General features: G+C 38.7%; 1 protein-coding gene across 4 annotated transcripts in view; it reads left to right on the top strand.

Moving 5' to 3' along the window:
• Window positions 1-25548, top strand: part of znf462 (zinc finger protein 462) — a 50868-nt gene that overhangs the window by 11943 nt on the left and 13377 nt on the right. For all 4 annotated transcript variants that reach the window (XM_014009361.1, XM_014009358.1, XM_014009359.1 and 1 more), the window contains 3 exons: window positions 19083-19330; window positions 19508-24672; window positions 24774-24908. In XM_014009361.1, the coding sequence (XP_013864815.1) occupies window positions 19123-19330; window positions 19508-24672; window positions 24774-24908 (5508 nt within the window). In that variant the 5' untranslated portion in view covers window positions 19083-19122. The remainder of the gene's footprint in view (window positions 1-19082; window positions 19331-19507; window positions 24673-24773; window positions 24909-25548) is intronic.

The following is a 25548-nucleotide window of genomic DNA, read 5'->3' as shown; positions in this document are numbered from 1 at the left end:
ATATATATACTGTATATGTGTGCGAGCCACTTTATGGATGCTAGGGAAGCTTTCTGAACAAAAGGGAATTTAGCAGTGCTGAAGCGGTAGGTGCGATTTGAGTGTTTGATGTGCAAAGCAGCTGACGCTCAAGTTAAAAAAATCGGAAGTTTTGCTGCTTGACGCGCCGTGTCAACCAATCAGAGAGACTCTGCTCTGTGACGTAGTGTTGCATTTTTCCATGTGACGGTTTCCTGAATGTTGCCCACTAGCCTAAAACAGACGGACAGGACCTCTTTAGCTGAAATCGACCTTTTGTAGTTGGTGTTCTGGCAGGAGATATCGGTACTGATGCGTGTCAGTGGCTCGTTAAACTGGGCTCGGGATAGGGTTGGGCAATATTGGCAAAACAATAAATCACGATTAATTGTGGTATTCAGCCAATAACGATAAATTTGACGATTAATCCCCTGGAGTCCCTGGACATCCTCATGTCCTGGTCACTAGGGTTGGGCATAATCGTATCGTGTGCAATTAATCGTCAGAAAAACATTAATCGATTACTTTTTCTCACTTGACGATTAATACGATTAATGCCACCAGGCAGAGTCCGCTCGSTGCTCCTCAGCTTCAAATATGACAAACATTAAAATAAAGTTCTGTCATTTATTTATCTGTCAACACAATTTAAAATTAGATGTACAGCCTGAAGTCTATAATTTTGACACAGTTTGGAACAGATTTTTATGATGAGCAAATCGTTCCCACTAAATTGGTCATGTGACCAGGACATAAGGGTGTCCAGGGACTCCAGGGGATTAATCGTCAAATTAATCGTTATCGGCTAAATACCACAATTAATCGTGAATATTATTTTTTGCCAATATTGCCCAACCCTACTGGTCACATGACCAATTTAGTGGGAAAGATTTACTCTTTGTAAAAATCTGTTCCAAATTGTGTCAAAATTACAGACTTCAGGCTGTACATCAAATTTTAAATTGTATTGATAGATAAATAAATTACAGAACTTTTTTTTTAAATGTTCATATTTGAAGCGGGGAGGAGCGGACTCTGCCTGGTGGCATTAATCATATTAATCGTCAAGAGCCAAAAAGTAATCAATGTTTTTCTGACGATTAATTGCACACAATACAATTATGCCCAACTCTAGCTCGGGTCAAAAATAGTTTGTCAGCTCCTGGAGTGGTGAAGCTCACCGAACAGACCGCCTCTAAATTATCAGGTGAATTATCTGGTGAGCGCAACTTTCGCTTGCTCTCAGTAAATAAAGCAAAGCCATGTTCTTTATTTCATCTTTATTTCATCAGCCATTAAAGACAGATCGGAAAAAACCAAGATGCTCCTCCCATAAAACTATCTTTATAGATGCGTGTCTAGGCTTGTTCCGGAATTAAAGTAATGCATCCAACTTGAAGCGCTGGGCGCGTTTTAGATGCTTAAAATGCGTACAGTGTGAGCGTAGCATTAGAAAAGGCTATAATGCAAATTCAATTTATTTATTTTTTTGATTTATGAAGAGCCTTTTCATAACAATTGAAAATGACAGTTAATTGATTTTGGTGTAGAACTGAACTATATTCCTGAGAAATGCATAATATTGGCCCTTGAATGATATGAATAATTTCTTGTTAATTTGAAGACACTCCCATTTAGTGTTTGACACAGTGGGGTCTCATCGCCCACTTTAGGAACCAGTAGTCTGGTGGATGAAACATGGACTTCAGAGAAGCATAATTCATTTTTAGCAAAGCAGAAAAGAATAAGAGGGTATCATATGGTCCTTCAACAAATGCTAGTTTCATTCAACATTTCTTGATGACCCTACTAAATATTATGGTTAGACCTGGTTACGGGCAGTTAAAGTCATAAAATTAAGTACCAGTAAAATATTTGCACACATAAATATATGATGGAATTGCTGATGTATTTCTAGCTTTTCCACCCTATTTTTCAGTTCATTTCAGACTATTCGCACCTTTTTATATATATATATATATATATATATTCAATTCCAGCATCTGTCTGATGAATGTTGTGACAAAATGTTCATACTGAACATTATTGATTCCTCACATCTCCTCTGAAAAGGCCCGGTGCATTGATCGGGCAGGTGGGATCAATGTTTCATCTCTGTGTATTCAGACTTCCTCAAATGAGCAGCATCATGTGGTAATTTAAGGGAGCTCTCTGCTCTGATCACAGGACGGAGAGGAATGAGGTCAGCATCCATCTATCTGGTCTTATCTCAGCAGAGTTCTTGTAATGAGACAGATACTGTATGTTAATCAAGGATTTACCAAGATAAACAACTATTAGATTCACAAACAGTGGATAGGTTACATACATTTTTTTTAACACGCTGCTATGATATAGATCATTTTTTGTTGTACTTTAAACATTTCTGTTTGCTGTATTTACGAACGTTTTAGGCGGTCCCATCAAATTAGGACAAGTGACCCCAAACACGTAGAGACGCAAAGTGTCTTCTGCAGCAAGAAGTCCTGCAACAGATGGTATTTCCCACCTACCCCACCCCCATTCCACCAGAGTCCAGATCTCGACAACAATGAGTCAGTCTGGGATTAAAAAGTGAAAAACATTTGGAAATGACCTAAATCTCCTGAAGATCTGCTGAAGGCCTACATATCTGCTATAAAGGTAAAAGGAGGACCGTCCGTGATTGCTCCAAAAAATAGGATCTGGATTTTTGATTCTCAATTAATAGAAACTTAATTCACTGAGCACTTTTAAGTCCAGACTGAGAGCACTAGAGATGACTTCCTTAAATTGTGACACTTCTTTTTTAAATACTACTGTAATTGTTGGCCTAATTGTTATGTAAATTTTGGTGCCTCTTGGCACCAGAATATATTAAAATATATTAAAACAAATATATATTTGAAATATTTAAGCACAATATATGACTGTACCAAATTTTTATGGCAATCTAACAAGTACAGTCTTTCAAGTCAGGTGTAGAATTCCTTGATTGAATTCATATCTCCCACTGCAAGTTTCATGCTACAAGTAGCCATTTTGGTCAGACCTTGATGAAATCGTTATGTGCAGTCTTATGCATTTAAGTAAGATGTCATGTTAAGAATATGTGTTGTGAATGACTCGCCATATTATGAATTAGAAATTACAAATTATGAATTAGAGCCATTTTTGTGTATTCTAATATGCATTTACTGTAGCCATCTGAGTTGACCCCAAAAGTTATAATGTACATCCAGTGATTATTTTCTGTAAAAAAATCATTACAATTTGTTGATCAAGTTGGACAGATGGTTTTTTTTTTTTTTTTTTTTTTTTTTTTTTTTTTGCTTTTAATCAGTCTCAACCATGGTGTCTATAGTTAATGTCAAATCCACAGAATCAGGAACTTATACAAACAAGATACTTTTATTTTCTTTCTGCATTTCAATAACAAGGATCAGTTTTTGATTATACACTAAGCAGTTTTGTCAAAAGTTCTTTTCAGGAATTGACGTTCTGTCATAGCCAATAAATATTCACATTTTCCTGGTCCGCACATTTTTTGCAGCTCTATTGCACTCTAGATTTAGAGGTATGGTGTGAATTATGTTTTGGTTCAGGTTAAAGTTAGCCATAGACCAGTAATGGTTAGGGTTAGGGGAAATATGTGGGTTAAGCATAACAAAAATTAATAGAAGTCAATACAGGTCCTCAGTTTGATTCAAGTACAAGTGTGTGTGTGTGTGTGATTACCAATCTCTGTGTGTAAGGCAGTTAATTTAGACACACGGGTGCATGTGAGCTGATGCTACAACTGTTAATTATACTTCCTCCTGGCTACCCTTTCATTGTGGTTTAAGGGCCTGCAGCACCTTGTGTGTGTTCATCATAAAAAGTTAAATCGCATCATAAATGTGGCGGCTCGACCACAGTGTTAACACACTCTTATTTAATTTTATTATGTTGTTATTTAAGCCTTCCAGCGCCAAGGTGCCACGAACACAACACTGACATATTATCACCCTTTAAGTTGATTTGACAAACTGAGCAAACTGTTGCTTATTTGCACATCCTGCAGCTGCAGACCCAACAGTATCATCGCTTTGGAGTCATATTACTGGGTGCCTAGTAACTTCCGAGTCCCTCGGCAATCTTTTTTTAAACTTTATATTATGATTTCTAATAACTTTTGAGTGTAATAGCCCTCTTTAAAGCAGTAGGGCAGACTTTTTTTTCTCTTTTTTGAAGTTAGCTTCTGTGGGAAGGGTTATGAAAAATGTATATATTACTTGCTGTGTGGCTTTTTAAACAACCTCATTTCGGAGAAATAGAGATTTAATCTGACTGAGATGACAAATTAAAGGCTAGACTAAGATTACAATTGCCATTTTAATACATCTCCAGTCTTCATATTTTTACAGCATTTCATGCATGTAAACACTGGAGTCAGTTTTGCATTAAATAACAAATTGTGTCCTCCTAATGTCTAACTGAACACCTCAGTCAATCCAGTGTAGGAATTCATTACATAAATCACATAATACTTAAGACTTTTGAACTGAATCGAAATCACATCATGACAGACTTTGTGACTTTGTAACGTATCGTCATCCAAACAAATCAATATAATATCGTATTGAAATAAAAAGGGTGATTACACCCCTAGTTGACAGCCATGCAGAAGCATATGAAAGTTAGTTTGGCATGTGATGTGCATTTTGAAGGAGGTCCAACCTTTTTCACAGCTCTTGAAAAGAAACTTGGAATACACAGTATCTTGAATGGCCTTTGTCACATTTTTCACTTTCCTGCCTCAAACCTACAAACAGAAAAGAGGCAGTGTTAAAGACAGCTGAAGTGAAGTAAATTAAAACTCATTTCAAGTGTATACGCTTAGACTGAAAATATGATGAAGATTAACAGCTTTAATGTTATAGAGTTAAAGCTGGAAAAAAGGTATGGTTGGATCAGATGATCAGACACAAACAGGTGGTTTTTGGTTTTGTTAATGCTTTTTTTTAGCTGGTTAACTTTGGTGAACTTACCTGATGTACCTAGATTTAGCTGTTTAGGGTCACTTAAAGGGGCAATGTTATGTTTCTCAGGCATATATTTAAATACTATACCATAAAAAAGTATCTATGTCACCTTCAGCTGTTATTAAAATGCTGATTTTTATGTTTAAATAGAAAATAAACTTATCTTCTCATCACTTCCTCTTCTAAACTCCTTTAAATTGGCCTCTGTCTCTTTAAGGACCACCTTCCGCTTCGGAAGTTAATTTTACATGATACAGCCCATTTTTAATGAAAATCAAAGGTCTGCTTTAGTGAAACTTTACGACAACTCTAATAAAACCTGTTTTAAGATTTCCCAGAGATGTGGAAGGAGTGACTCAGTTGTCCTGACCCTCGCTTCGTGTCTGTGGTGACTATTTGTAACTCAAGCCAGCTTTGATGGAGGAAGTCACCTTGTCTGTTCTTTTTCAATGAGCCTGTTTGTTTTAGGGTTTGGCTTTATTGATTGAATTCAGTCTGGTCTCACATATGAACGAACACATTAGGTTTCTACTTTGTATTTAGAAAAACTGGTGGTTTTAAAAATCCTGCTTGGTGGAAGAAAAGAAGCTACTTAAAATACTTTTGAGACAACAGAACATTTTCTTCTCCATGCACCAGTGCTGCTGGTTCCTTGAGTGTTGTCAAAACAGCTTCAACCCGCTAGCATTCACTCCAAAAAAAAAAAAAAAAAGTTGAAGGTGCCTTGTGGTGCTTGGCCTCAAAATGTCTTCAGCAGTATAGACTCCTGATCTGTGGAGGGTTTTTTTATTGTAAGACAACAAGGTATCATGTACATCAGTAAGACAAATAAAAAATATACCTTGTCCAGCATCATGTTATACTGATGTCTGCCTGGAGCACATACAGGTGTGTGAACTTCCATGTGGGCACTTTTAGGTTGAAAAAATATGTAGGCTTGACATGATTGGGTAAAAAAAAGGGGGACATGTTGGAAATTTCTCAATTTTTGCACCCTCATTTTATGACATAATCAGGTTCGCATAGTCAACGCTAGGGATGTCCCGATCCAGATTTTTTGGCTTCCGATACAATCTGATTTTTTAAAATGATTAGTCTTACCGATACTGATCTGATAGCTTTATTTCTTTATTTCTTTCCAAGTGACAAGGTTGGCAGTATTAAAGCGAGCCCTGCTGTTCTCACCACACAAAAAAAAAACATCCAGTTTGCAGATTCTGCAAGATACAGTTTCAGCATCATTGTTTTCCATTGAAAAGTGTTCCCACATTGTGGACATGGTTGCACACTTGTGTGTGTCTTGACTTCTTAACGGCAGTTGTAGAGCATGATGATGCCGAAAACTGTCGCGAAAACTGGATTGGCCCGATCACATGACTAAATCCGATTCTACCCGATTTTCAGAAAATCTGCTAGCGATACTGAGTATCTAATCGGGACATCCCTAGTCAACACGTCCTTTAAGTTTTGCATTTTGGAAGATGAGCCAGCTTGTACCAGACTTGTACCTGAACACTCTTTTAAAACCTGCTTCCAGTTAAGTTTGTTCCTCCTTTAACCCACACAGGTTTTGGAGGGTCTTCAACACAGCTGTCTGACTTAAATTCTCAAGTTGTTGGAGTTTCTTTTATTATTATTTTCTTTATAATATTAACGTTTTTCACCATGTATACCTTTGATACCTTTGTCACTATACTGTGTACATAAGCATCTGAAGGTATATACTGTATTTTTTCAGTCATCACAATAGTTGCATTTTTTATTCATATCTTCATTCTTTTTTTTTTAAACTAAACAAATACTATACACAACAAAAAATACAAATCACAAATGAAATGAAAGGCAGCAGAAAGAAGAAAAAATCTTATATCTGCCCCTTTTTAAAAAAATGCATTCAAACAACAATAATCTTAAAGTAACGAAACAAAACAAAAACTTCAACTCCTTCTCAAACAACAGCTCTTATGAATACACATTATACTAATTCATATTTCTTTAACAAACTAACTTTTATCATTCTCTTAAACAAATACATTGAGTCTATTTATTAAAATATTTATTATTAATTGTGTTACCAAATTTAAAATTACTTTATATAATCAGCTTTTAATGACCTAATTAAATACCAAAACCATTTTTGTGTTTTTTGTGTCAAAACAGAGAAATCATTTTATCCCTTATAACGACTGTCTGGATACACTGTTTCATAAGTTTCTTAAAAACTCTAAATGTCCATGTTCATTATCCATCCAATAAAATGATTACTTTCATTACAGCAAAAAAGCACTTTGAAACAAACTTTGACTTTGAAATTGAAACATTACATCAGGTTATTTCTATTTTCAAAGTCTCTCAGTTGTATCAGATAAAGAGAATGATTAAAGCGTAGGTGCCAAAATAGATACTGCTTGCTGTGGTTTGACTTGGCACCAACTTGCATCAGCGGATGCCTGATTTCAGAACCAAGAGTTCATTCTTCACACACAATAAGTCTGCAAAAAGATTTTCAAGATGAAACAGGCAGGTATATTGGAAATCATCAAAGGATGGTCAATTATTTTAGGTTAAAGCCTAACTTTCACTTCATTTAAAGATTGTCCAAGAATTAATATTACAAGTTGCTAATTCGTGGCAATTCTCGAGTTGATTCCTGACTTTCAGGCAACATTGAGATAAGCTTACTGTATATTTTGAATATCATCACAGGTAATATGGCGGTTTCAACTGTAAAAGGCAGCTCAAGATTTTAAGAGAAAAGTGCCACAGCATGATAAAATCTGAACTGCAAGCAGCTGTAGGAAGTTTTAGCTGACTCAGGAGCTTTTTGGCATTGTTCCACTGTGCTCAAACACTTGCAAAAGTAGCATCTACATTGTAGAGTAATTAGAACCTTTGACGGAAGTCATGATTTGTTTTATATAACATAGCATTTTGATAAACTAATAATTTTTAGAATGGCTTGATGGATTACATTTTCATTGTACTCTGTGTGCATCATCTTCAAATGCTGAGACAAAGTAGCAGTGTTTGAAAGAATAAATTGCAAACTGTTAGAAAGTACTTCAATATGGAATCTGGAGATACATGAAACACTTTTAGAGAAAGGAATAACGTTCAATGAATATCAGAAAATCTAAATGAAAGAGAAAAAAATCAGAAAATACCTAACCTATCATAAACTGCTCCTAAAATTACAAACTTTAGCTTTGAAATGTTCTTTTCTGGTTTTCAGTAATGCAAGTCACTAAAAACTTTTAGGTGCCTGCTGAACAGCCAAAAACATTTCCCTAGAGTTGGAAGTGAGGTTCATGAAACAATGGGCTGAAATTCACAATTTACAGGTTTAGAGCATTGAATTTGTTTGTTCTGTCAGTAAATCATGTCATGTGTCATCTAAAAATGTAAAAAAAGCTTGCAAGCAAATTATGTTTAAGCTTCACTTAGTTCTTATACATATGCAGGAGTTTCATTAGCATGTGGTCGTTCAAACTTTTTTTTTAAACTTCTGAATGCACCTGAGATGGAGATATGAGAAAACTAAACTTAGCATAAAATGTAAGGAACCTTTGTGTTTAGTAGATTATTTCTTTGTTATAAATATACTACTTGGCAACAAATCTTATATTGTTGAAAAGCCTGGTAATTTCCTTTTTAAATAGTGCCACTTTAGTAAGAAACATATTGTGGGATGAGCAGTAGAGCTGGGAATGTGGATTACACACATGAAAAAAATCGCCAAACTTATCTTCCAAACATCTTATTTTGCTGTTGCTATTTGAGCTTCTGTTACCCCTATGTGCTGCGATTCAGGTGCCAAGAAGTAATGTTACAAAAAACCCCACTAAGTATTGATGAACTAGTATCATTTGTCTGGTTTTCCACTTCCATTTTAAAGCCAGGACTCACTTTGTTAGGCTTAGATTTGTTTGACTAGTTTTTTTCTAGAAACTTGAGTGCACAGTGATCAGCACTGTTGTACTACACCAAAACGTCTTTATGTAGCTCTGTGATGGCCTACCCTGCCTTTTACTCAATGACCACTGGAGATGCTGTGCATCAATTGACCCTAGTGACCCTAGACAGGAAAAAACAGGTACTGATGATGGATCCCACACTTAGAAATTACAATTACAGCTAAATCCATCACATTTTGCTTTTATTTTACAGGAGATTCTTGTAATGTTTAGTTCTACTTTGCTTTTTTGATTGCCAAAGGATTAAACAAGCACATTCATTGTTATAGTATGCATAACTAAATATAATATGGTACGAAGAATAAGTCTTGACATTCATTTCTTTTAAGTTTTGTTTCCAGTAAGCCAAACTTTCTTGGAAACTTTTAAAGTGATCCCAATCAATAGTTCCCTAGGCTTTCTGAAGATTTTATAAAGTTTGAGCTTCTTTTTCTTTCATTCCAATCAAGTAATATTTGTCCATTAGCTGACCATTTTCTGAGAAAAATGTTTTTGTTTGTGAAGCCCAACTCTGATCTGAGTCATTCAGACATAAGGCTCCTTAAACCAAGGGATGATCCATTGTTGTGTTGACACAAACTGTTTAGCAAAGAACCCCTTTTTTATCAAAATGTAAGACTCTTTGTTTTCAGCAATCTATTACATAATCTCTTTATTCACTTTTTTTTATTTAGTTTTAGAAAATCACTAAAAATAACACGATCTGATAAAACATGCTGGTGTGGTCCGGTTCAAAGATTGGACAGAAAATGAATGAAAAAGCAGCCAAAGTCCAAAGAGAAACTTTGAAAGACCTTATTAACCCAGAGAACTGATCATCAAACCCACTTTAAATGGATACAATGAAGTCGGACCCAATATGAGAAAAATATAAAAACATTAAAAGCACTTTAAAACTTTTGCATGGTAGGATATCTAAAACAATTAATCAGTGGTGCATTTGGGTAGATAAATCAAACTCCTTGAAACAGCACTTTCCTCAAAAAAAAGCTGTTAGAGGTATCTAGAGGTAGATAAGGAAGCATAAACTCCACGTCTTTAAGCATTGCTGTGCAAACCTCCGTATCGCAGATATTTACAGAGGGCCGACGTGCCGGCGTTCAGAAGCTGCTGGTCATGAACCTGTTTGTCTTGTAGCTCTGTGCCGCAGACGTCTTGTCTCTTGTGTCTGCAATACGTTCACGATCAAATAATCAGTGGAGAGCTTAGGCTCCTGAGTGTTGGGTCATTCTTTCTGCCTCAGTCCCACAGCGCTGGAATTTAAAGGAGGTTTTTCTCTCCACAAATATGTGGACAGAAGAAGTGGATAATAACGATATCACAACCCAGCAGTATCCTTGTATGCTTCACTCTTGCTTAAGGCTCTTTTTTTTACTTCTTATTTTTGTTGAAAATCAAGAGGTTTCATTTTCAAAGAGTTGGTAACTTTATGCTGCAGTTTTCTTCTAGTCGTTTCTGTATCAGCTTGTGCCGTGTGTTACTTGCAGGCGACAGATTGTGAAGAACAGCTTCAGACCCGGTGTGTTGAATTCACTTTTCAGACATCTGGATAGATGTGGCAATTTGATCTCCGGTGTCTCCTCTTTGTTAAAAACGCCAAATTCTCAGTGGCACTGCTTCTCTGCAGACACAAGGAGATCTTTCTCTGCTGCCTCCCTGCCTCCTCTCTGCTTCTGAGTAAAACTGGTGAAATAAAGTGATCTGAACGGGAAGCATCTCTGCTGTTTTTAAAAAAAAATGTTTCATAACTGTCTTTGAACTGAAAATTCATCGAGTCCATTCTGACATTGCCATATCTCGGTGAAAATTAATGTCCTTGATTTTAGCTACCTGGTGGTTTTGCCGGTGTCCCTTTTCCCCCCCTTTAAAACGTACGCTGTCATTTTCAGTCAGTTGATCATTAATTATTGAAGCTGTGCAGGTTGACAAGATTCACATCCTGTCTTGTTTGCCAGATGATTCATCTGCAGCTAGGGTTCTTGTATAATAATGCAACATGTTAGTGGACTGTTCCATCACACGGGAGGCATGAGATAGTAGCTCTAACCAACAGTTAAGGACAAAAACCTCTGCACTACTAATCAGCTTAATGCTGGCTTATTCAAAGGGCCTCTTGCAGACAGAGCAGCTGCTCTCAGCCAGTTTGAGTAGAGGGTGTGACTGCTGGCAGGGCTCGCTGATGCAGAGAGACCGGTTGGTGATTAACAAATGTCAGTAGACTTTGGAATCTGGGGAGCCCAGTCTGATGGCTTTGTCTTGTGTTGCTCACCACCAAAGGTCTTTGGGGTGGCTCTGTCATGCTGGCTCCTCACCTTCTTTCTCCCCCCACTGTTCTCTTTCCTTCAGGCCAGCTCTCCCTTGATTTTTTCTTTTTCTTTTTTTTTTTTTTGCTTCTCTGCCCCCTTTTTTCATCTTCTCCTCAGGGCTCAGGGTTGCAGAGCCCTGAGATGAAGAAGTTCAGACATGCCTCACATTTTTAAGACCCCTCGTGGAGAACTAGTTGGCAGCTTCTACAAAATGCATCAGCTCTCTCCACATACTTTTGCTGCATGCCGCTCGCTCTGACCTATTCCTTCTCCTCTTGGTGGTGGGGAAGTCGAGCGTTTTCTCTGAAAAATCTCCTGATGTGTGAGATAATGTTCCCGAGAAATGAAAGGACTAAGCAAAGTCAGTCTGGCGAGAGTGGGAGATGTTTTCTGCTGAGCTGTGTGGGAAGAGGGCTTGGGTACACCGCTGTACATCTGGCAGATAGATTTCTGTCAGCAGCTCTCCAGCGACAGGCTGCCTGTCTTTCAGGAAGAGGATCAGATCTGCGGGTCCATGTTGTGTGCTGGCTGAACACCTAAGCACACATAGGCAGTTCCTAAAATGGCTGCCCATGAAGCTCAGCTCAGAGGAGGATCTGAGCTGCTCCGTCACTGTCTGTTAGAGCACCCAGCTGACGAGATGAAAGCAGATGCAAAATCTCACCCATTAACGTGGTATGGTGCAGAGACCGACTGGCTGAAAAGACAACTGTGAGGCAGATGGTAGTTATGAAGGAAGCTCTTTTTCTCTTTATTTTTTCCATGGGTGTTCCTCTCCCCTCTCCTCTCCTTTCTGAATGGCTTCCCTTGATATTCATGTCAACAGAGGTGGCTTTAGGAGGCAACTTTGTTTGGAACAGCAGGGAACTGCCAAACGAGTTGGGTGTGGACACGTGAAGAGGCTGTAACCTGATCCGGAACAACAATGGATCCACTGGTTGCTCAGGGACATGCAGCCAGTTTGGCTGGCCCACATGGAGCTCTTCTGTAGCGGGACAGTTGGGTTTGTGAAGTGGAGTACCACTCCCACTTGTCTCTGTCTGGATCTCACCTGCTCTTTCAATGCAGTGGACTGAAACTGGTGGTGGTTTTAGAGTGTTACTAATACTGCACTCAGTTGCTGCTCAATTAAAATCCAACGTTCATTTAGCTTCTCTATTAAATTTAAAGCATGTCAGCATTCAAGGCCTACATTATCCACAAGCATGAGAGTTCATTAGAGCTTTCAGTGTGTTTATAGCGTGAACTCAAATAGGAGTCGGTACAACAAATTCATAGTTTTGAGGGCATGTTCCTTTCATGCTCACTACGTTGACAATTACACAATGATCTCTGCATGGGTCTTCAGTCGTTTGGTTCTACTAAAGTTCTTCTGTAAACTTTTGTTTGTGTCGACAGAATTTATAATGGCAACAAGTTATATTTAACAAACTCAACACATTTTCCTCTTTCTTTATTGTGTGTATATTTATTTTACTTTTTAAGTTAAACCAATAAGCTTTTGACCTACATATAGAGTAACTCTATTTTTTTAAGTTTCCCTATGTTTCAAATGTCCGCTTGCCCTTTTATTCAAATTTACAACAAGGGTACCGGTTAAAATATTCTCCTACGAAATAATTCACTCCATCAAAAAGTCACCAGTTTTCACCAGTTCACACATTTTTTCAAGTTTTAAAGAAATGCTATAAAGCATTATCTTGCTTGCTGCAGTTAAATGTTCTTATGGTCATTAAAGGGGCAATGTTATGTGTTTCTCAGGCATACATTTAAATACTATACCATAATAAAGTATCTATGTCACCTTTAGTTGTTATTAAAATGCTGTTTTTTATGTTTAAATAGAAAATAAACGTATCTTCTCATCACTTCCTCTTCTAAACACCTTGAAATTGGCCTCTGTCTCTTTAAGGACCACCTTCCGCTTCTGTCTCGCCCATTTCAGTGCGGGGTGGGGGGGCGGCTGCTATGATGCAGTTTACTTGGCATCTGAAAATACATGTCCTTAAAGGTATTTTTAATCTGAAAAGAGCTTCACTGAGTGAGAACTGATGTCGAGAGCTCAGCAGACAGTTAAGTTTCACTTTCACCTGAGAGCCTGCAGGAGTCATGGGTGGAGTGTGTGGGGAAGGGGGGGGAAGCTCCGCAATGAGGAAGTTCGGTTTAAAGACACGTCCCAGGGACTTTACTGGTCCCAAAAGGCGTTTCTGGTCCCCACCTGTCGTTTTGCTCCTCAGCATGGCTGCCTAAAAACGCTGCAGGATTTCTCAAACATGCATGAATGAGTCAAAGCAAGACTTTGGGCATGTTTTTTATGGGAGTATAACATTATAACATGAATAAAATTCAAAAAAGTTTAATTTACATGATATTGCCCCTTTAAGATAATTAACCATGATGCTAATAAACTTATTTCTTCTGAATAACGTCAATGTAGACATTACAATGGTTTTCATAGCCACGAAATATTAACTGAGTAAATAGTTGTGTGTTTTTATGTGTTTTAAATTGTATCCCAAAAACCTCATTGTTTTAATTGTTTTTGAAATTCTCCATTTTTATTTGCTGAGAGCTACATGTAAAAATGTGCAACCGTGAATGAAGTACCGGTCGGTATCCAATAGAGCAGGGGTAGGCAACCCTGGTCCTCAAGTGCCGTAGTCCTGCATGTTTTACTTGTTTCCCTGCTCCAACACACCTGCTTCACAGATTGAATTACCTCTTCCAAGTTCTGCAGAAGCCGGCTAATCACCATTCATTCAGATCAGGTGTGTTGGAGCAGAGAAACATGTAAAACATGCAGGACAGTGGCACTCGAGGACCAGGATTGCCTATCCCTGCAATAGAGGTATAAGAAAAATATTGATACATTGAAATATCAGAATATTTCCTTTCCTGACACTGAATCGATTCTCAAAAGCCCTGTATCGATTTTTAATTAAGGCTTAATGGATGGATGTTGTGAGAAGAAATGTGAAATACAAACACAGTTCTTACTGTTGTTCAGTGTTCTTCTGATGAAAATGTATCACCTTTCTTACAGTATCACAATACATAACGATATACCATACCCCTGTGTCGTGATGTGTATCATATCTTGCCAATACACAGCCTTGGTATACAGTCCATGAACAATAAGAACCAAACCAAAACAGTGACGTGGATTCAACAAAATAACATGTTCTCATTATATTTGACAATCTGTATTTTTGTTTCTTTAAAAAAAATTTTTAAATTTCCAAATGTTGCACAGATGCAGGTACAGTATAGTCCAGAGTGTCCAATCCTGGTCCTTAGAGGCCATATACCCTACATGTTTTACTTATTTCCTTGCGCCAGCACACCTGATTTAGTGACTGAATTACCTTTTCAAGTTCTACAGAAGCCTTTTAATCACCTGTTCATTCAAATCAGGTGTGTTGGAGCAGAAAAACATGTAAACCATGCTGTATAGTGACCCTCGAGGACGAGGATGGAACACCCCTGGCATAGACTAATCTCTGCCCACCCTGTTGGGGCTCATGTAGAGGTCATAGTTGAGAGTGAGGGTTCCATGCTTCCTTTATATAGAACAGTGGTTCTTAACCTTTCTTGAGGTACCGAACCCACCAGTTTCGTATGCGCATTCACCGAATCCTTTTTAGTGATAAATAAAATATGATTTTTTTTTTCCAAATTCAAGACATAGGTATGTTTTTTTTACTGGTGTATAAAATGAGCCATGCATGAACATCACCTTGCTTAAAGAACAAAACCAACACAGTGCATGAACTCACAACAAATTACAGTATTTTGTTCTGTTAAGTTAATTAGTTTTTTGTCGTTTTGAATCCACAAAATACTTTTTTGGGGCCAGCATTGGTTGGCCAAGCAATCTCACGTGATCCTCTGCAGCAAGTGATGGCCAAGCGGGGAGTGTCATCACGACTTTACACAAGTGTGTCTTTACCTCCGTGGCAGAGGCTCTGCCGAACCCCTGAGACCGGCTCATCGAACCCAAGTTAAGAACGACTGATAGAGAACAATAATCCTTTTAAACTATCGAAGTGATGTGTAAAATACACACAGCTTATGGTTTAAATACTACAAATGTCTGTCTGGAGAAAATAAAAGCCTCAGTATTTAAAGAACACAACTGCAAATTTCATTTAACTACTTTAGAATATTAGTTGACTTAAACATAATATTTACATCTATATTGTCAGAGGTGTTTTCTTTGCGTCTTAAAATGAATGTGATACTGTATGTAGTGAATGAAACACAAAGAGTTCCACTCATGTTGCTGCTTTGTAAAGGTTACTTGGCTTTAATGTATTTTTTTTTTCAAAATGTACTGTTGCACAGCCTCATCTTGTGATTTCAGCAAGATTAAACCTGAAATACATTTAAATAAAAGTAAGACTAGATTTAGTTACATTGTCATGTATTATACATAAAACACTATGGATTTATTTTCAAAAAGAACAATAAATAATCAAGTGGCAGCCTTCACTGAGTCTTTTATGCTCTTTGAAGGCATGCAAACCTTTTGGTCTTTGACTAATGGAGCAACCAAATTAATTCTTTGTAATAACATTCTTAGAAAGTTGGCTCTTTGTTTCCAGTGTAGAACATGAGTCTATGATTTTCTACTTATTACTTCTTATATATATATTTTTATATATTTACTTGTTTTTTATTTTTTGATAAAACCTTAGTACTATCCTTGAAACTGTTTTATTCTTAGGTTTCTGTCCTGGACATTTTAATAATTATTAATTCCAAAGTGCATAGTCACATGTTTGCTGAATGAATATGTGTGTGTTTGCGTTTGTTACCTTGTAAGGCCTATTTTTGCAAAATATACTGACTTGTGAGGACCCACTGCCCCTCATGGAGCCAAACCCTGGGCCCCATAAGTTCAAATGCAGTTTTTGCGTTAGGGGTAGGTGTAAGGCGTGAATTGAGTGGGTGTTAGGATTAGGCTTAAATTTAGGGTAAGGATTAGATTGTAGAAATTAAAGAAAAATAAATATAGGTCAATGCGAATTCCCCATGAAAATATAGAGGTGCAACATGTGCGTGTTTGTGTCTGAGGTAAATTCAAAGCCGACTTTGTTCAGACAAGACAAATTTGGTCACTTTCGATTTAAACCTTGAATATGGCAGATAATTTCAAATGGCAGTGCACATTTAATTTTTATTTAAAGCGAATGTTTGAATGCTCTGAAGTCAGGTATCAATAACCCAATCCCTCTCTAAGATTCACCTGTCTGTAAACAGGTTTATGGTTATCTTAGAGTGGCTTTAGTTAATTAAAGAAATTAGTTCTTGGCCCTACCTGCATTTTTTTAGACATTAGGGGAGGAAAGCTGAACTGAACGTTTCAACTTGTGTTTCTTTGGCCACACAAACTTTATCCTTTATTTTGAGATGTCTTCATCAAATGTCGCTCGTTTTAGATTAAACATACTTTCGGTAAGTGTAGCCACTTAGCAGCACAATATCTGTCAGAGCATATTTGCAAAATGACTGATTTTATGTTGAGGCTGTGAGTTTGGTTTCATCTCTACATCCTTGCTGTACTATCATTTCTTTTCTACCACTTCAAAACTTTTTTGATAACTTGGAGCAGTTTTTTTCCCACCAAAAGTGACTCCTGTCTGTTTTCTCTCAGTCATGGAGTGCTTTCAGTACTTCAGATGTATAGAAAAGATGGATGATGCCTCCAACTCTGGAAATTGAAGCCTGTGCACAAGTACCCTTTATACCTGCACTATTTCTGATTGCAGAAAAGGGATGGGTTCTCTTGGTAGTTGTAGGAGAATTTAATATGCATAGAAAACCCTCTGCGTTGGATTCATTATTTGAGCTATTTCCAACAGATGAGAGCTCATTTTGCAAAAGACAATTTATAATTTCTACCCCTCACCCTGCTCCCACAGCTTATTTTACGTTCCTAAAATCAAATTAGTTAGCCTAGACTTAAAGCTGTCACTTCAAATCAGGTTGTTAGAAAATTGTCTTTAATTTGCTTGTTCATTGGCCCCAAAAATGAATGGGTTTTGATTTGTGAGTTCAGGTTGTGAGTGGTGCCCTTTAACTTTGTATTCAACAGTTAGTGTGAGCTTCAAGTTCTTCTGTAGTGAAAACAAAATGAAAGGTGCTTTGAGAAGAAAGTCACACCAGCAGCTTGTAGATTTCTGTGCTTCTATGAATAAGAGAGACACTCAAAACCTTCATTTCTTAGTTGGTTTATTCAATCTTCAGAGCAGTTAATGCAATCAGATGGAATAGTCTGCTCTAAATACCGAGCTGTGAGGCTGCTCTCCAGCTGTTGCTTATCCCAAGGTAAAAAAAATGGGACAAATCAAGCCATAATCCCTCCTCAGTCTCTCCATTGTTCTTGGAATAATGCATTGTTAAAAAAACTGAACCTGCAGCATCTGTTGAATCATTCTCTTCTGTGTCATGTTGGGGTATCAGAGTTCAAGAACAAGATGGACATTTTAGCTACCAAAATACACATTTGACAGTTTATTCTGAGGAGGTTTGTTCAATTAAAGAATTGTTGTCATAATAGAACCTTTGTTTTTTTATATATGTAGTTTCGTATATTTGATAGAATACCTCTAAATAATTTTTTTTGCATTTTTTATGGAAAAAATGTTTAAAGGTATCTTTTAAATTAAGTTATTCAAGGGATAGTTCAGATTTTTTTAAGGTGGATTCTGTGGAAATGTTATGAACAATAATATTTTACCAATTGCAATTTGAAGAATCTCACTTTGGAGAAATACAGTTTAATTCTGACCAGATTAACCAGCTAGCAGCTAGTCTGAGCTAACAGCTAGTCTGGGCTGAGCCAAGACCAAAATGATTGCTACCGTCTGAAAAATAACCTGTCTCAAAAATTTGATAACTGTATGCAAACACTGTTTTATAAATCGTTATTCACTGACATAAATTTTTCATTACACTTGTTTTTTGGCAGAAGTATTAAACAGTCTTTTAAAAAGTGTTCCAGGTTGCACTGAATGCTACAGCTAGCTGCTGTTTGCTCTCTCAAATAGCCTTACAGTTATTTGTACATAATCTGTTTTAAGGTGGAAGAACTCCACTTTGGTCTTGGCCTTACTCTGATTATTCGTAGGTTCATCAGAAATACACTATTTCACAGCAGACATTTTGACTTGAAAGAGTAAGGAAAGCCTATCTGCTGCTTTCTGTTTAGAGGAAGTTCTGCGTCCAAGCAGTTTTTACAGAACTATCATCATATACAGAAATAGAAGTCTGTTTTACTGTGAAAATGTCTGCAGTGAAGTAGGTCTATTAAACTTGTTTTCCAAAGCTGAAGTCATTTAAAGAGGTATCAAAAACAGGTAAGATGCTACAGTATGTGTTAAAAACCTTTCCACAGAACCTGACTTGTAAAGCTTTGAATTATCACTTTAAGGGTTGTATCACAATAAAAACATTGAATTTTCATTTCATTGTCTCTTTTTCACGACCTGCATGGTAAAAAATTAAAGATTGTCATGCTTTAGAACATCTTTTCACGTCATATGATAAAAACGTATAAAGATTATGTTTTATTTATTTATTTATTTATTTATTTTTGGTAGGTTGTCTTACTTACTACTCAAAAGCGTCAACATTAGCACTTGATTATTCATTCTCACTCAGCAGTCATCCAAGATTATAAAATTTATTGCTATAAAATCTGTATTCAACAAAGAAACCAACAGGACATTTTTAAAACATCTAACATGTACTAATGATTCCTCTCTTTTTCTTTGCAGGTTTCCCTGATTTTCCAGGGAGGTCAAACCCTTTGCAGTGATGGAGGTATTGCAGTGTGACGGCTGTGACTTCCGTGCAGAGTCATACGATGACTTGAAGACCCACATTCAGGAAGTGCACACTGCTTTCCTGCAGCCTTCAGATGCAGATGAGTCTGACTCTCTGAGAGACGATGATGATGAGGAGGAGGAAGAAGAGCAGAATGAGGATAAGGAGAAGGATTACGCGCCTGCTAAAGCTGGAACAAGTATGCTTACCACAATAATCAGATGTTGCTGTTGTTTTGCTTAGAATTAAGGATAATGTCTCCATTTATCATCACTAAGTGCTCGTGTACTCATGTGAAAAAGTATTCAAATATTATGAACAAAATGCATATTATTTTATATTTAATAAAACCTATTCTGTATATTTTCTCTTTTAGGCCCCAACTCTACTGATGGCCCCAATCAAACATCACAAAAGCAGACTGCTGAAACCCTGCTTCAGTTTTACCAGTGCAAGTTCTGCGTCCGTTACTTTAGATCAAAGTTGTTCCTAAGAAACCACACCAAAAAGGTGCATAATATCACAGAGGAAGATTCGGACGCAAGTGTCACTTCGGAGACCTCAAAGCAGCCCAGCTACACTGTAATAATGCACAACGATCACTCAAAAGTGTTTTCCTGTCAGTATTGCACATACACATCTCCCCGCAAAGCAAGGATACGGAAACACCAACTGATGTATCACAACAAAGTCCCTTCCGATAGCGCTGCAGACGCGTCAAAGAACATTGAGAGTGAGGAGGAATCTGATGCGAAAGAAAGATTTCTCTGTGAGTGGTGTGACTTTCAGACTGACCAGAAAGACAGCTGGACTAATCATATGGTAAAAGAGCACAGTGATAAGGTCAAGATCCTTTCTAGTCCTGAAAAACTAGATGGGGAGGCAAGTGCCAGCTCACCCAAAGCAGATTCTTGTGCATCTTCCCAAAGCCCAACTGCAAAGGAGGATTTGGTGGAGAAAACACCAGAGGACACCTTGGAAAAGTCAGTCACTGACATTTCTTCTCTTCAGTACGCACAGATCAGTGCAGTCACACCAAACAGCACAGGTTCTTCTATTTTATCAAAGAGGTTTGCCTCATGTGATGTTTCCAACAGTGTCACAGATATGGATGCTGGTGCAATCAATGACGATGACTCAAGGAGCAGCTTAGAGGATGACGATGACGAGGAGGAATTGGGGGATATAGATGATCCCAATTACACTGGGACTCTTTCTGCAGATGCAAAGCAGCTATTAACTGATGTTGATAATAAATTACTGGAAACTAAAGGCATACCCTTCAGAAAGTACATGAACCGGTTTCAGTGCCCCTTCTGCTCTTTCCTCACCATGCACAGGCGGAGCATTTCTCGCCACATTGAAAACATTCACCTCTCTGGCAAAACCACAGTATATAAATGTGATGAATGCCCGTTCATTTGCACCAGCCCTCTGAAGCTAGGAACACACAAGCAGAACCACAACCCCACAGATTTAGATATGCTGGACCTGACAGGTGATAGTCCTGAACCTCAGAATGACAGTGCCACAGAGCCCGTAAATGGGGGAAACGTTAGCTCCAGGGCAAATGGAAAAAAGACAACCAGCACATTGAACGACCAGCAGAACCCTCATCGCTGCACACTCTGCAGTTTCTCTACCACCACGCTGAAAGGACTGAGGGTCCACCAGCAGCACAAGCATTCCTACTGTGACGACCTAGATTCTACTGTCTTTGAAAGCCAGCTGACTGACCAGCCAGATTCTGAAGTGGAAGCTGCTCCAGTGTTTTTACAGAAAACCCAGACACCCATTTTAGGACTTGCCACCAAAAAACCCTTTGTTACGGGGAAAAGAGCCAGGAAGTCTATTAATGACTTGCCTTTGGATTTGTCTTCAGTTAAGAAGAGAACTAGAATTGATGAAATAGCCAGTAACCTTCAAAGTAAGATAAGCCAAAGCCAGCAGGACATGATTATAAATTTGGATGACATAGATGATGAAGACGCTCAAGAAAGTACTGCTGGTGCTGATGAGAGTGGAAACCATGACATTAATCCCATCTTTGCTTACAACACACAGCAGTCTCGTAGAGATTCAGTGATCAGTCATGAAGGAAGGATTGGGAAAAGAAAAAGCAACCCTAAGTCAAAGCACAGGAGCATTCCTATATCTCTTACTCTCTCAGACGATAGTGAAAATATTTCAGGCGAAATCGGTGACAGCATTGCCCAAGAGAACATGGACTATTCGGACGATGCTGGAATGATCCGTTTCTACTGTAAACACTGTGATTACCACAACAAATCAGCTCGAAGCGTCAGCACCCACTACCAGAGGATGCATCCTTACATTAAGTTCAGCTTTAAGTACATCCTGGATCCAGAAGACCAGAGTGCAGTTTTCCGCTGTTTGGAGTGCTATATCGAGTACACAAACTACAACGATTTACACCAACACTACATGGATCACCATCCTGAAGCAAGTAATGTTCTCAACTTCAATCAACCACATCTGCTATACATGTGCCGCTTTTGTTCATACACGAGCCCCAATGTCAGGAGCCTGATGCCTCATTACCAAAGAATGCACCCCACTGTGAAGATCAATAATGCCATGATCTTCTCTAGCTATATAGTAGAACAGACTCATAAAACCAGTGAGTCACAAACTCTGAGGGAAATATTAAATTCTGGCCCCAAGAATTTTACCCCATCCAGTTCAATGGCCAGGTCTTCCTCGAGTCCGGTCCTGAAAGCTGTCCCCAAGTCCCCTGAAACTAGTGCCGAGGCAGAACCTTTCAAAGAAACTGTGAGTGGTAATGTGGTGGTCTATGACTGTGATGTTTGTTCTTTTGCTAGCCCCAACATGCACTCTGTGTTGGTCCACTACCAGAAAAAACATCCGGAGCAGAAGGCATCTTATTTCCGCATACAGAAATCCATGAAAGTGATTTCAGTTGATCAGTCACAGCCTGCAGCCAACTCTTCCTTCAGCCCTGGCATGTCTACTTCCACTCCAAAGCAATCAAATGCTGCAGCATATGGATCAGATGAAGACATGTTCTATTGTAAACACTGTGTGTACAGCAACAGATCTGTTGTTGGTGTGTTGGTCCATTATCAAAAAAGACACCCAGAAGTGAAAGTGACAGCTAAATATATAAAACATGGCCCTCCCACTCCTGGCTTAATGAAATTAATGGATGAACTGCAAATTGCAACCCCCAAACAGTTTTTGAAGCAGTTTCAGAATAATGGGCATGAGGGCTCTAAAAACTCAGTTCCTAAAGGGGGTGGTGAGAAAGGAGAGGACGAGCTGTTTTTTTGCCAACAATGTGATTATGGCAACCGTACTGTAAAAGGAGTGCTTATCCACTACCAGAAAAAGCACAGAGAAACCAAGGCCAATGCTGACCTTGTGCGTCGCCACACTGCAGTTGTTCGGAGTCAGCGTGAGCGAGCACAGATGGTCCAGTCAGGCAACGTTTCTTCTGCAGCACTCTCAGCTCCTCCAGACTCTGAAAATGCCATGCCTTTGCGGTCCCTTAAGTGCAGACACTGTTCTTTTACAACTCCTTATGTCTATGCTCTAAAGAAGCATCTAAAGAAAGAGCACCCTACTGTGAAAGCCACAGCCATGACCATTTTACACTGGGCTTACCAGGATGGCATCTTGGAGGCAGGCTATCACTGTGAGTGGTGCATTTACTCTCATTCTGATCCCCAGGGTCTGTTTCTTCACTACCAAAGACGCCACCCTGAGCATAATGTTGATTATGCGTACATGGCCAGCAAGCTGTGGGCAGGGCCTGAAACCACTCAACAGGGTGGAAATATGGAAACTAAACATTACAAATGTAGAGACTGTGCCTTTGAGGCTTGCACCATATGGGACATTACTAGTCACTATCAGGCTGTCCACCCTTGGGCTATTAAAGAGGATGAATCTGTGCTTTTGGATATCATCAAAGGAAATGGCTCAGTTGAAAGCATCCACCAGCAGATTGCCAATGAACACGCATCTCTCAATTGCCAGTCTGATGATGGAGCGCTAGTCATCGCTACCCCACCTCAAGAAAGCAATCTTCACTCTTCTCATCCACGCCTTTCCATTTCTAATAATCCTTATCAGTGCACTGTTTGTCTGTCAGAGTACAACAGTCTCCATGGTCTCCTCACTCACTATGGCAAGAAACACCCAGGTATGAAAGTAAAAGCTGCAGATTTCGCACAGGAGGCGGACATCAATCCCAGCTCTGTGTACAAATGTCGTCATTGTCCATACGTGAACTCCCGCATTCATGGAGTCCTAACTCACTACCAGAAACGACACCCGCTGGTGAAAGTCACGGCAGAAGACTTTGCAGACGACGTGGAGCAGATTACAGAGTTGCACGAAGGAGATGACAAGTTCAAAACTCAAAGACAAGGCTATGGTGCATATAGGTGCAAAATGTGTCCGTATACGCATGGGACACTGGAGAAACTCAAAGTCCATTATGAAAAATATCACAATCAGTCTGCCTCTGATATGTTCTCGCCATCTCTGACCAATTTTTCTTCCGGAAGGGAAATGGAGCCAGTAGCCGAATGCAGTGCTAGTAACATGTCAAGCACGGCGCAAGTCCAGGAGGTGAGTGAACTGGACTATGCCCTCTCTCAGTTACCCATCAATAAGACAGAGAAACATGCTGTGTTCAAGTGTCAGCTTTGTAAGTATTTCTGCTCCACAAGGAAAGGCATCGCTCGCCACTACCGTATCAAGCACAATAATGTGCGCGCTCAGCCAGAAGGTAAAAATAACGTCTTCAAATGCGCCCTGTGCGCTTACACAAACCCTATTCGCAAAGGCCTGGCAGCTCACTACCAGAAGCGACACGATATCGATGCCTATTATACTCACTGTCTGGCTGCCTCCAAGACTATAAGTGAGAAGCCTGCCAAAGTTCTGGCACAGCCGCCGTTGGAAGCGGAGAGTTCGGAAATGAGCGAAGACCTACGCTTGGCCGTGGAGCGGCGGCGGTGTAATCTTTGTCGCTTCCTGGCCGTCAGCAGGAAGAGCATCGTCTCACACTACATTAAACGCCACCCAGGTGTCTTCCCTAAGAAGCAGCACTCTAGCAAACTTGGTCGTTACTTCACTGTTATATATGCCAAAGAGCCAGAGAAGGCTTTGGAGGAGGAGGAGGACAAGGAAGCAGCAGGTGTTCTGCTTGAGTCAGAACAGGACAGCGACACCGACTGGTTGCCGTTCAAGTGTCTGAAATGCTTCCGACTGTCTTTTAATACAGGACAGCTGTTATCTATGCACTACAACGACCACCACAGCACAGACCTGAAGAGGGACTTTTTAGTATCATCTGATCCTGAGGATGAAGAGACTGAGTCCTACCAGTGTTCTCACTGTGAGTTGAAGTTTGTGTATCTCCCTGCTCTAGCAACACACCTTCTCAGTCACAATGAGGAGTTTGAGAAGAGGGCCATGAAGCATGAGAAGAGGAAGCAGCTTGACAGCAAGCAGAAGACTGAAGAACTTCCAGAGAATAAAACTGAGAAGGTGAATGTTCTCTCTTTGAAAATGTGTAAACTAAACACTTACAGGACAAAAAAGAAGTGAATAAAACCAATTTTATTTGTGTTTGTTTGTGTCACCTTCAGGCAAGCATTACAGATAACACCCCTGTAGGATTCAGGTGCAACTTCTGTTCCGAGATACACCAAACCCTCCGAGCGATCTGCAACCACCTTAGGAAGCATGTGCGGTATGGAGAAGTTAAAGAGGGCCACATCAAGGTACATGTTCAACCTGTTTAACTTAAGCACTTCTCAAAATATTGTGTTTTACCTTCATGTCATGTCTAAAATCTTCTAGATAACACAAGTGTGAATCATTTACAAAAACTAAAAAGATCTTTTTGGCTTTACTTTAGTGCTTTATCTTGAGATCACGAGTTAGTTATCAGCATCCCGAGACGCTTGTGCTAACAAGTTAATTATTGTGTAATTGGGAGATTTCTACTTGATGTTATCAGGAGTCAAGAGTTTTGTACCAGCAGATTTATATGATGTTTTAAGACCTACAGCAACTGATTTTAGCAATAAAAAATGTCAGACAGAAAACGGAGGTTTTGATTCTTTTAGCAGTTATGTCTCAGGATTATGGATATATTTATACTCAGGATTTATGACAAAATTTGTCACTAAAAAGAGCAAAGGATGTTGGTCAGAATAGAATAGAATAGAATAGAATAGAATAGAATAGAATAGAATAGAATAAAATAGAATAGAATAGAATTTATATAGTCATTGTAACAATGAAACATTGTGCAATGAGATTTAGCTGCGATTCTCCAGATAAAAACAGTGTCTCACTTAAAAGACTATAAAAAATTACTTATATTGCACTTCTGTTTGCCCTCACAATATATTATAT

The sequence above is a fragment of the Austrofundulus limnaeus genome, unplaced genomic scaffold (assembly GCF_001266775.1).
Source record: "Austrofundulus limnaeus strain Quisiro unplaced genomic scaffold, Austrofundulus_limnaeus-1.0 Scaffold57, whole genome shotgun sequence".
NCBI lineage: Eukaryota > Metazoa > Chordata > Actinopteri > Cyprinodontiformes > Rivulidae > Austrofundulus > Austrofundulus limnaeus.
Note: the sequence above shows the minus strand (reverse complement) of the source record. Positions and strands in the feature narration are given on the sequence as shown.